The sequence below is a fragment of the Paroedura picta genome, chromosome 2 (assembly GCF_049243985.1).
Source record: "Paroedura picta isolate Pp20150507F chromosome 2, Ppicta_v3.0, whole genome shotgun sequence".
Taxonomy (NCBI): Eukaryota; Metazoa; Chordata; class Lepidosauria; order Squamata; family Gekkonidae; genus Paroedura; species Paroedura picta.
In genome coordinates this window covers 76834917-76847352 of record NC_135370.1, presented here as the reverse complement: position 1 = coordinate 76847352, position 12436 = coordinate 76834917, and the positions used below count along the sequence as shown (strand labels likewise).

Sequence of the window (12436 nt, the reverse complement as noted above, 5' to 3'; positions counted from 1 at the left end):
CGAGGACAGCTGGGACCTCCGGTGACACGTGGACCAGGTGTGCATCCGAGACCACCCCATGCACTTGGAAGAAGCAACCACCAGGCCCGCTGCCAACGCCACCCCCGATGTGGTACAGCAACCCTGCAGTCCGGTAGCCAAGCAGAGTGTGCCCAGGACAGAGCCAGTGATAGCCGATGCGGCAGCAGCCCCCGGGATTGCGGCAGCACAGCCCGGCAACAGCCAACCCATGCCGACACCTGAGCCACGCCAGTCAGGACGGACCCGCATGAACCCCAGGTATCTACAGGGCTTCATCCATCACATCCTGAGTGACTATCTAAGGGGGGAGGGGTGTTGTGTATGTGAGGTAGCAGAGGGATGAGCTTGGGTGCCTGGAGCAGGATCTAAGCAGCCCTGAAGGACAGCCAATTAACTGCCAGGTTCCCAACCGCAGGGTCCAATGAGTTCAATTAATCAGGCTCCACTAATCCAATCAAGGCTCAGCCAAGGGTGTGTCCACCTCTGCCCATGTATATATATTTGGGGGCTTATCCAGGCAAGTCCCCAATCAGCATGGTTACTTCCAACCTGGAATCACTATAAGAAATAAAAGAGCTGTAATGCACAACTGTGCCTCGCTTATTCCCTATCGAACCCACTATACAACATACATAGTCTGATGAAGAGTGCTTACACCCGAAAGTTCATGCCTTGAATAAATCTTTGTGGCCTTAAAGGTGCTATTGGACTCTGATTTTATTGTAACAATCATAGTGTGAAGGTCCCCTAATTGTACAGCTCTGTGGGGCCCCTGGAAATTCTACTAGTGCTGCCTAGATCAACTGCTTCTGACTGAACCTAATACAAAGTGCAACAGGAGAAACATTTCAATTTTATTTTTAAGGTCTTTAGAAGTTTTTCAAGTTTGCAGAGGTGATGGTAAGCTGCCATTGTTTCTAGGCCATATTATCATTGAATGAAAAACAAGAACTCAGTCCTAGGTATTGGATAGAGATAACTTTTAGTAGCTCTGGTGGATGAACTTTCCGGTAGATGAACTTTCTCCAAATTAACGGAACTGCAGTTCTTGTTGGATAACAGAGGCTTTAGATGTGATCTGAGGAACTAAGCAAATGAAACAATCAATCGTTTTTGTTTGATTTTCTTTCATATGGGACAAAGGCACATTTATATTAGATATTAAAAGGCAAGCACTGGGTCATGTCTGACCCTTGGGGTGACGCCCTCTAGCGTTTTCATGGCAGGCTCAATACGGGGTGGTTTGCCAGTGCCTTCCCCAGTCATTACCGTTTACCCCCCAGCATGCTGGGTACTCATTTTACCGACCTCAGAAGGATGGAAGGCTGAGTCAACCTTGAGCTGGCTGCTGGGATTGAACGCCCAACCTCATGGACAGACAGCTTCAGACTGCATGTCGCTGCCTTACCACTCTGCGCCACAAGAGGCTCATATATTAGATATTAGGCAGGTTATTTCTTGATTTATTTATCTATCCATATATCAATTTATTGGCGGCTCCTCTCCTTGTGGTCTTAGGGCAGCTTACCCAATAAGTTAATAACCGGTACAGTAGATTTCAGATTTTAAGATATATTACAACAGTCTATGTACTTCTCTCCTACTCTCTGTGTCTAGTAATGGGTTTAAACTTCAAGTACAACGATATAGGCTAGATATCAGGAAAAAGTTTTTCACAGTCAGAGTAGTTCAGCAGTGGAATAGGCTGCCTAAGGAGGTGGTGAGCTCCCCCTCACTGGAAGTCTTCAAGCAAAGGTTGGATACACACTTTTCTTGGATGCTTTAGGATGCTTAGGGCTAGTCCTGCGTTGAGCAGGGGGTTGGACTAGATGGCCTGTATGGCCCCTTCCAACTCTATGATTCTATGATTCTATGATTCTATGATTCTATGATTCTATGATTCTATGATTCTATGATTCTATGATTCTATGATTCTATGATTCTAGATTGCAGTAGGCCAAAGGGGCAAGAAATAACTTACCTGCATGAAATACATACAACTTCTAAAAGGGCTATATGAAAAAGAGCATGATATGATCTTAATAAGAAGCACTACATGTCCCATTGAGTCTGTGTGTCACGGGAGAAGCCATCTAGAGATTTGTTCCTATTCCTCAACAATCACCACTCACATTTCTTTAAAGACTGTGGAGACACATAGCTATTTGAAACAGATTGCAATATAAATACATTTCCACTTCACCACAGGTAAGACTACAACTGGACAATGAGACTCATTTGTACATGTGGAATCCTGTATCTAACCTTGGCAAACAGCACCAGGGAAGAAAGACTATATTGTTTACTATAAGAATAGTTGATGTTTCCAACTATTTTTGTGTTTTATTTGTAATGAATATGGGAGCCTTTCATCTTCAATAATTTAAGTAACTTAAAACTGCAGAACTTCTAGATTTTGGTAATTCCATTTTTAGTGCTTGGTCAAATATGTCAACTGAATTAATTAACAGAAGATACAGTGCTTCATACCAACACAGGGTTTTAGAGAAACAATGCTTTTAAATTGAAATACATAGGATTGTGTCAAAGGTTTCTCAAATGAATCACTTTCTGTGCCTTGAAAATGTTAATGTTAATTTTGAGCAAGCAGAGATTCAGGATGTTTGAACATCTCTTTCCTTCTAATCTCTTATGAACCTTGTGCTTTTCCTAGATTACTGGTTTAATATATCTTTGCTGCTACAACTGAGACTCAAGACAACAAACTTGTAGCTCCCCTCCTTCTACCATTTTACAAGTATCTTTGTGTATTTAGTAAGAGGTCTTTCCTTTCTTAATGTAGTCTCTCTTAATCAGAACCTCTGGTAGTACAGTAAGGCATTAGGTAGAGGGGTTTTATAAACAGCATTTCAACATAGTTTTTGAAGGTTTTTGAATTGTATTGTATTGAGATTAAAGAAGAGGCGTTTAGGAATGCATGTTAACTTTTTAGCTTTCATGAAATAGAATAAAGTAGTAGTTCTAAATCAGGATAATCAATCTAATTCAGCTGCATAATAGTTGTATTAGCAACATATAAGATTGATACTGGGTTCACTGCCAAAACACAAAAGTGGTCCATGTAAACACATCTATATGTAAACATTCTGCTTTGCAATGACGTGTTGAAGAATTTTATTTCGTTATGCTTTTCAATGATCTAATCTGGGATTCATAGAAAATTTCACACAATGCTAGAAGGTTGCTAGAAGGTAGTTCCACCCAGAAATATATTGACTACATTGTCATCAGAGCAATGAACAAGAATAGTTCAACAATCAACAAAAATCTTGACTGACTGTACCCATTTACAGCCAATTTGTTTGTCCTGGTATCTGTTTGAGTCTTTGAAGATGAATGTATGCATCATATAATTTAATGTTGGAATGGCCACTTCTTGTGCTAATACATGAAATGACTAAGGGCACAGTAAAATGTCACAGCATATAATGTGCAAAAGGTGAAAAAATAACTTTTTTATTCATTAAAGATTGCACACTGATATTTATGCGTTCCTCAAAATTCACCGTTTGTAATCATTTCTATTTTTCTCTGTTATTTTATTATGTTTCCATACTGATATGTTCCATTCTGATTTGAGATCTTATTCCTATAGGGTAATCCTACTGAAAGAATGCTGGAGGCAAATTGGACTCAAGTGTCTGAATTCATTCTCTTAGGATTCTCAGAACAATCAGAATTACAAATAATATTATTCTTGTTCTTTCTTCTCATTTACCTACTGACTTTAATAGGAAATCTTGGTATGATCTTGCTGATTCAGACGGATTCCCTCCGACACTCCCCAATGTATTTTTTCCTCAGTAACTTGTCCTTCACTGATATCTGTTGTTCTTCTAGCATCACACCCAGGTTTCTGTATGATCTCTTTGTAGGTAGTAAGATAATTTCATACAATGCATGCGCAACCCAGATGTGGTTCTTTGCCATCTTCGCAACAACTGAGTGCTATCTTTTAGCTGCCATGGCTTATGATCGCTTTGTGGCCATCTGTAGCCCACTGCTTTATCCAGTCACCATGACCAAAGACCTCTGTCTCCAGCTTCTCGCTGGCTGTTATCTGGCAGGAGTTGTGACTGCCATTGCCCTTACCAGTGGTACATTCAGTTTGTCTTTCTGTGGTCCCAATGAAGTCAGTTCTTATTTCTGTGACATCCCTCCTTTGCTTCGGCTCTCCTGCTCAAATAACTATATTTCCAAGGCAGTACTCTTTGTCGTCTCTGCTTTTGACGTGGTATTGAATGCAGCTATTGTTCTTATCTCCTATGCTTATATCCTTTCCACTATCTTGAGGATGCGCTCATCCACAGGAAGACAGAAGACATTCTCAACTTGCGCTTCTCACTTGACGGCCATTGTGCTGTACTTTGGGACACTGTCTTTTATGTATGTTCAGCCTGGAGGGCTTAAGGCAGTGGAGCAAGACAAAATAGTGTCTGTATTCTACACCATTGTGATCCCCATGCTGAACCCTGCCATCTACAGTCTGAGGAACGAGGAGGTGAAAAAAGCCCTGAGGAAAAAACTGAATCCAAAAATCCTTCTTCAGCATCCAAAGTTATGAAGAATTACCTGGTGCTGATTACAATGATGCTCCCTAGTCCCACTCATCTTCTTGCTTCTCCAACAATTACTCAGCCTATTTCATGAATTTTAAGACTTAAGCATGTATTTTACTGCCTGTACAGATATTTTATGTCCCAAAAGTTACTAACTACATTCTTCAGATAACATTTTATTTGTGGTGCTCTCTTTTAGGGGGGTGTATACCAATGTCTAGGTCAACAGCCTTTTCTGTTTTAGGTCCTGTTTTCCAGAACGGCTTATCAGGATAAGTGCTGTGGGCAAGTTCACTTGCTGCACTCAGGAAGGAATGTAAGACTATTCTATTTCAGAGAGCAGAGATTGCTCTGTTTTGGTATATGTGGCTTTATTGGCAACCTATGCACTTAATATTGTTAATAGACGTTTATATTTTGGTGTATTTGAAACTGTTGCATTGTAAGTTGCATCTAAGTAGATAAGGCAGTATAAAAATATTTTCAATCAATATTTGAAAATAAATTTTTGCTTTTGACACACCGGCATGGATAGCATAACTATTTCCTCATTCTAGGGATATACTGTTACTAGCTTCTGAACAAGATTTCTTTGACCACTGTATAGTTATACAAGGAAGGCGATGTTGGAACCTGAAGCCTGAGAGCCTCCTTGGGACTCCAGACAAAGATTTCACATCCCTCCCCATATATCTAATTTTGTAATTATATATTTATACACACATACACATATATACCAATATAGATCACATCTGAGGAAGTGGGCTGTAGTTCATTAAAACTTCATATTTGTAAGCAAATCATTCAGGAATGTATTTTGGTTTTTTCTTGTATCTTTACCGAGCGCAAAAGCAAGGGCAAACTGATTACATAGTAGCACTGGATGAGAAGTAGTGGGCTCACTGAGATTGGTTTTGCTGACATAAAAAAAATTACGTCATCTAACATGAAGTTTAATGTCTACAACAGCAAAACAGCATTAATAAAATTACATTGTAGGTACCATGAATACAACTACAACTCACTGCTTCTACAGGTAGACCGCCTTTCTCATTATACCCCAGGAGGAGTTGGTTTCCCAAAAGGAAACCTACTAGTAGTCCCTGGTCTGAGGCAGTTGTGCCTATTGTCAACCAGGACAAAGGCCTTTTCTGTCCTGGCTCCAGTGCTTGCATGCCAGTGGGGCAAATCCCCACTTATGCATGACTTTGGCACCATCTGGCCTCCCTCCCAGCCTGGCCCGCTATAGGGTCTCTGATAGCCCACGGCAAGGGAATGTGGATTCTTCTGCATTTCCTTTCTTGCCTCAGTTGCCATCAGAGGCCTGGCTGGGCCAGGTCCGTGCATAAGGGAAGAGCCGGGCCTTTGAGGAACAGCTCCTCCCCCACACCTCTGATGTCCCTGCAGAGACACAAAATGTCCCATTCAGCTTTACAGTGCTGCAGAGATGAACAGGGCATTTCTACACCCCCACACACAATGGAAGGATCACGGCATGCCACCATTTGGCCACCCTGTGGTAGGACCCCTGAGCTCCTGCCTCCTGCTGCTGCCACCACAAGGTGCAATGGGCCCTTCCAGCCCCAGAGTTGTGCACACAACTTCGGCGTGGACTGTATGTTGGAGATTTTGTCCCCTGTGCATACATGGGAAGAGGTGGGGCATGCTGCCCTGCCATGAGGAACTGGCAGTGGCCCTGTGCAGCCACCACCTTGCATAATTAGTAACAGTGTGTGTTTGGGTCGCCATGAGAAATGCTCCCAAGGACTGCCCTTTGCCCTTCCCCACTTCATCTCCCATCTTATCAATTTCTTTCTGATGTGGAAACACATCTTATCTTATGCCCTGAGGATGAACTAGAACTGAAGTCTATAGAAGTGACATTGCATTCCCCCCATGCCCATATGCTACACCTGAGCAGCAGAATGGCACTCACTGAGCAGAGGGAAGAGAACAAGGAGGAGGATCATGGCCTTGGTGGTGTCACCTGCCAAGCCCAACCAGAGAGTGAAGAGGACAAGAAGGAGGATCATGGCATTGGTGGTGCCCCCTGCCAAGCCCTACCGGAGCCAACTTCCCTCTTCAACCATGGCTATGGGTCTGTAAGGGAGGTGTCACCCCAGACTGACCTTGACCCCACCCACAGATGCCAAACCACCTGAAGACTGGGGAGCTGCCTAAGGCGGAGGAGAGGGTGAAAAGAAAGGCAAAGCAGGGAAGTAGTGGTTGGCTGTGGGGGGTGGCTGAGGAGCACTTTGTTCTTCCAGCCACCTCTAGCAGCAGAGGGACACTCACAAGTGTCAAACAGGTCTTTGCTTTCTGACCGCTGAGCACCATTTGCCCTGTTGGTAGCCAGTTACAAAAGAAGAAGTCAGCTTCCTTGCAGAACACCTGGGATTCTGTGCCCAGAGATCCCCCTGGGGACCTGGGAGTGGGAAGAAGACCTTCTTGCCTCCATTAGAAATGATGGTAGGTCAAGAGCCCAAGATGCAGAACTCAGAAGCCCCTGATGTGTCTGACATCTTGGCCTGACTGCTTGTTCCTGATCATACCAAAAGCTTTAGTGGTGCAAAAAATGGGAATGAAGGAGGGATATGCTGTGAGGAGAGAGTGTGGCATGGCAGTTATATCATCGGACGAGGCTCTGGGTCCAAAGCTCTGGTGTGCAGAAGCCAGCATGCCTCGGAGCAGAGCCACTTATCTTCCCATCATTAACCTTCACCTCTAGCAGCAGATAGGCACTCACAAGGATGAGTGTCAAGGATGAGTGTCAAAAAGGTCTTTGCTTTCTGCCTGCTGCCTTCACAAGACACAAAAAGCCTTCTCTTCCTCACAAGACATGGGCACAATGCATGGTTGCCCCTCTGCTGCTAGAGGTGGTAGCAAGAACAGGGTGATCCTCAACCTGCCTCCTGCAACCTCCTGCTGCCTCCCTGCCTCACCTTTCTTCTTGGCCTCTCCTCCCACCTTAGGATAGTCCCCCAGCCTCACAGAATGTACTCAGGATGCCTCTTCCATGGCTGCTGCCATCTACAGCACTTTGTGTCTTTTATTTGCGGGGCTTGGCATCTGCAGGCCAGTTCAAAGTCTTTGCTCTCCAACCACACCCTTCAGAAGACACAAAGAACCTCCTCCTCCTTCCAAGGCTTGGGCATGCTGCATGAGTGCCCCTCTGTTGCTAGAAGTGGGAAAGGGAAATGTGCTTCCCAATTGTGCCACAGCATGATGAAATGGCCAGTTAAGCAGCTCTTTTGCTTCTGCCCCAAATAAACTCTTCAGTTTGAGGGTCATGCCACAAGCACACTGTCTCTTCTGGCCAGGCTCTTCTAGTAGCATCTGAAATTGCTAGATTAGGAGCATTCATCAGCCAGGAATAGAATCAAAGAGTGTACTGCAAAATGGAATGGAAGCTTCCACCTCTGGAATCAAGTTACATTAAAGACGGTGAAGGTAGACCAAGTTTACTTCCAAATAATAATTGTTACAACTGCAGTCCTGAACTGGAATTGTGTGTGTTTGTTCTGGATATAACAAAGCACTTGATAAAATATACCATAATAAAGCATGCCATGTTTAGAAAATGCAGTCAGTTGTCAAGCAAGCTTTTTCAGAAGTCTATGCCCACAGATGCCAGCCTGCAGGTAGGAACCCGGGATCCCTCAGCATTACAGCTCACCGCCAACCTACAGAAATCTGTTCTCCTGGAGAAACCTGATGCTTTGGAGGGTAGACTCTGTAGCACTGAAATGCAGTGAGATCCCTATTCTCCCCAGACCCTACCTCTGAATCTCAAGGATTTTTGCAACCTGGATTTGGCAATCTCCCCCGATTCCTTGCCAGTGGTCAGCTCAGCTCTCCCCACATATAATCTTTGACCTGCAGCCTAATGTAAGTGCTTATAAATAGTGATGTTTAAGTAGTTTGCAAATAACTTGGATCTGACAGCTTCAAACTTGGGTTTTCCAGACACTAGCCTGATGACGCACCACACTGGCTGTTTCTGTTGTCCAGAGCTTAGCTCAAATTCTGGGAGATCTCCAGGCCTTACCTGGAGATTGGCAGCCATATGGACCACCCCTTACTTAACTGAGCAAAGCTCAGGGTAGCAATCCCGTCATTTACGGATGAACCCTTGGGGTAGGACAGATGATGAATGAGTCTATATTGACCTGGGGCTTTTTAGGTACAACTCCTAATGGAGATAGAGCCTCTTTTGGCGCAGAGTGGTAAAGCAGCAGAAATGCAGTCTGAAAGCTCTGCCCATGAGGCTGGGAGTTCAATCCCAGCAGCCAGCTCAAGGTTGACTCTGGAGGGCGTCACCCCAAAGGTCAGACATGACTCAGTGTTTGCACAGGGGATACTTTTACCTTTACCTCTTACCTAACGGAGATACTCTCAAATTTGCTGGAGGCGGATGTCAGTAAGGGCCAGCCATCTGACCAGCCTTACACTCCTTCCTGATTTTATCTGCCACCATATCTGGCATTTCAAAGCTGATATGTGGCCTGTCTTTGACCTTCATAAGGTATACGAAAACCCACCAGGAATCCAGCAGCAAGGCATTCAGCAGCTTCCTGCTTTGGATAGTCCCATAACAACGCCAACAGGGCTTTAACTTTAAGGGGGGAAACTGCCAGGGTAGTAAGTTCCGGTGGAACTTCATTCAGCCTTTGAACCTCCAGTTCCTCTTGATGACGCTGACCCACTCCCCTTTTTGGAAGCAGGCTGGCCCGATCGAAAGGGCCACTGTGAACCCGACCGATTACAATCCAGCTTAGGGTGACCACCCGCACAGCCCTCACAGCTATGTTCAAATCGGCATCGGAGCCATCGGCAGGCCCCTTTGCTGAATTCCCAACATAGGCCCCAATTCTCCCTCTTGCCGGTGGACCAGCGCTTTTTGCATTCCGTTTTGAGAACATAAAGGCCCACTTTCATGATCCAAGAATCATGTTCTTTTAAGTCCCATCTGGCTTGTTTGTTATTGGGAGCCTTCTCCCTTGCCTTAGGATCATAAGTGATTGCTGCTGCATCCCCTGACAATACCTTGTCTTCCATCACATTAGTGAAGTGTCTAATCAAGTGCCAACCCCGTTATGGGAAAGCACCTGCCACTAGGCACATGTACTCCCCAGAACCCCTAAGCCAGTTGGTAAAGGTTTGCTCAACCGGGTTGCGGTTTCCTATTTTTTGCTTGGGACCAGTCTTGGGGGTGTCATCATCGGGCCGAACAAAGTCAAAGACATCTACAAAGTACCCTGTTAGGGCCCGCAACCATTGCTTTGAGGTCAAGTGAGTGCCAGGGGGATCCTCCCCAGCAGGAAAACCGGTTGGGGGTTGAGTTGGCTTTCAGACCCCCGCACCCTCCTTGTAATACAACTGAGTTGCCTCCCAGTAGCTAGCCAGCCAAGCCGGAAGGCCCGGGACCATAGCCCCCTGCAACCAATAAACTACATCCCCTTGACTTGCTGCAGCCACCGCCTTATCCTCTGATGATGCCTCACTGGAAGAACTGTCTGACTGCCATGCCCTGGAGCGTTTGCCTCAGCCATGCCTCTGGTGCTTCTGGCCCTTAGGCCCAGGGGGAACAACCTCGCCCAGACTTGAGGAAGAGTGCCCCTGTGCAGTATCTGGTCTGAGACCACTTGCACCCCCAACAGGCTCCACAATCATTGGTTGATCAGCAGTAGGCTGCAGGGCAGGCTCCACCAACAGTGGCCAATGAGAAGCAAGCTGCTGGGCAGGAACTGAATTAGAAACATTAGGAGTAACCTGCTTACTAGGAATAGTAACTGCAGACTGCTGGGTAGGGACCGTAGTACTAATCAGCTGGGTATTTGCAATAGAAGTAGCTAACAGAGCAGGTGTAGAAGTAGACTGCTGAGTAGAGTCCCCTGGACCCATAGCAAGTGCAGTAGAAGTAAACTGCTGAGCCAAACCCCCTGGACTCACTGCAGGTACAATAGAAGTAGACTGCTGAGTAGAGCTCCCAGGACCCATAATTCCTAATCCAACTGGCTGACTTGGCACATTGGGAATCAACCCCACAGATGAGGAGTACCCCTGATTCGGAATATACTGGCCCCCTGGAAAAATAGACCCCGGGTGAGGCCACGCAGCCTGCAACCCAGGTGTTGACCAATTATTTTGCAAGCCTGACTGGGGCCACAGCACTTGGTGCCCTGGTTGAGACCCCTCCCCATTGCCATTGTTGTAAACCATTCTGGGGTAGCCAAAAGGAAGTTGGAGATTACCCCCAACCCTGCCACCAGACTCCATTGATACCACATGCTGCCAGTGCAGCTTGTCTACTGCCCCGCCGGACCAGCAGGCCCAGTCAGACCTGCTCCTCCCTGTGACCACATCTGAGCTAACTCACCAAGCACCCCCCCTTGATGCATCACCCCCCATTTCTGGAGGATTAATTGCACCTGTTGACCTTTCCATCAAAAAGGGGCCCACCTCCACCAACATCTCCTGGTTATGCTCCCGCCACCTAGCCCTCCTTGTGCCATAACACGGTTGGGAAAGCTGGCTCCCCAGCTCTCCCTCACCCCCCTTTCATTTACAGGCCCAGCTCCTCTGCCTGCTGCTGAGGCATTGGCCATTCGGCCCTCCTGCCCCACCTGGCTATCACAGGCCACTGGGCACCTCCATGGGGCCATCCTTCACCCCTCTCCCTTGCCCTCAAGGTTTTTCGTTTAAAAAAATTAAATCAATAAAGAAAAGGCCAGGTGCGCTAAATGCGCCGAGGGCTGGCAATCGCCCTCCCACGCCGATTCCTCCCTTCTCCCTTCTCTCACTTAAATAAAAAACAAAAAACCCAGGCCACACTCAAAAGCCATTGCCGAAAGCCGCAGACAGAGCTCCCTCACAGCAGCTCCAACCGCACGGGCAGGGAAGAGGGAAAGAGGGAAAGAGTCACGTGCCTCTTTCTCTCTTCCCTATAAGGGAAAGAGAGAGAGAGAAGGCTGGGAGAAGCCGTTCCGCCCCCCCCCCCAGCCTTCCCAGCAGCTGCATGGCCAGCCATGCTCCAGAGGATTCTGGGACTTGTAGTCCCAACCTCCGGGCTCTTTTTTATGGCAATGGGCTTCCCTGCTGCGTCAATAGCGACCGGGGTAAGTCCCGATCGCCATTTAAAATATAAGGAATAGTAGCTGGAAATGGATAGTATATGATATGGGGTGATGGTTAAAAAATCAGAAGAACCCAATGTGAACAAAACAAAGAATGTATTCCATTTCTGCAAGATTCTTATTTGAGGTTTCTGATGATTGAACACATGAAGCTGCCTTGTACTTGCCCTGTTCACATGTTAGCAGTGAACAGACATGCATCCTGCCTATATGTATGTACAACGTTTTGTCAATAAGAGCCAACAAATGTTGATAATATGATTACTATCAAGGTTATGATTCTCTCCCCAGGCTGGAAACAGCTCTCTTAAGATCTCAAGCAGAGATTTTTCATATCATGTACTATCTAAACCTTCTAAGTGGAGATGCTAGAGATTGGACCCTCCATGCTAATTGCTGAATGCGAAATGCGAAAGACTATAAGCTTCTAAACCTTCACCTGACATCAACCACACTTCTTTCCACTGATCTCCTCAGAGCATCCTCAACTTTCTTATTTCTTAGAATGTAGATTAAAGGGTTCAGCATGGGAATCACCAATGTGTAGAAGATGGAAGCAATTTTATCAGTCTCCAGTGACCCAGTGATCAGACTCCAGCAGTACCTAAAAATAAATTGCATAATATTCGGATTTGAAGAACATGGATTTTAATGGTTAGGAAATGACATGTGTAGGAAAGAGCCATTTGCCAATTTCCA

The 12436-nt window shown here is 45.8% G+C and overlaps 1 protein-coding gene across 1 annotated transcript; it reads left to right on the top strand.

The window, feature by feature from the left end:
• The first annotated feature begins 2260 nt into the window (after positions 1-2260).
• Positions 2261-5059, top strand: LOC143828713 (olfactory receptor 5AR1-like). The gene has a single exon (XM_077318961.1). The coding sequence runs from the start codon at positions 3656-3658 to the stop codon at positions 4604-4606; it is 951 nt and encodes a 316-aa protein (XP_077175076.1). The 5' UTR covers positions 2261-3655; the 3' UTR covers positions 4607-5059.
• The last annotated feature ends 7377 nt before the right edge of the window (positions 5060-12436 follow it).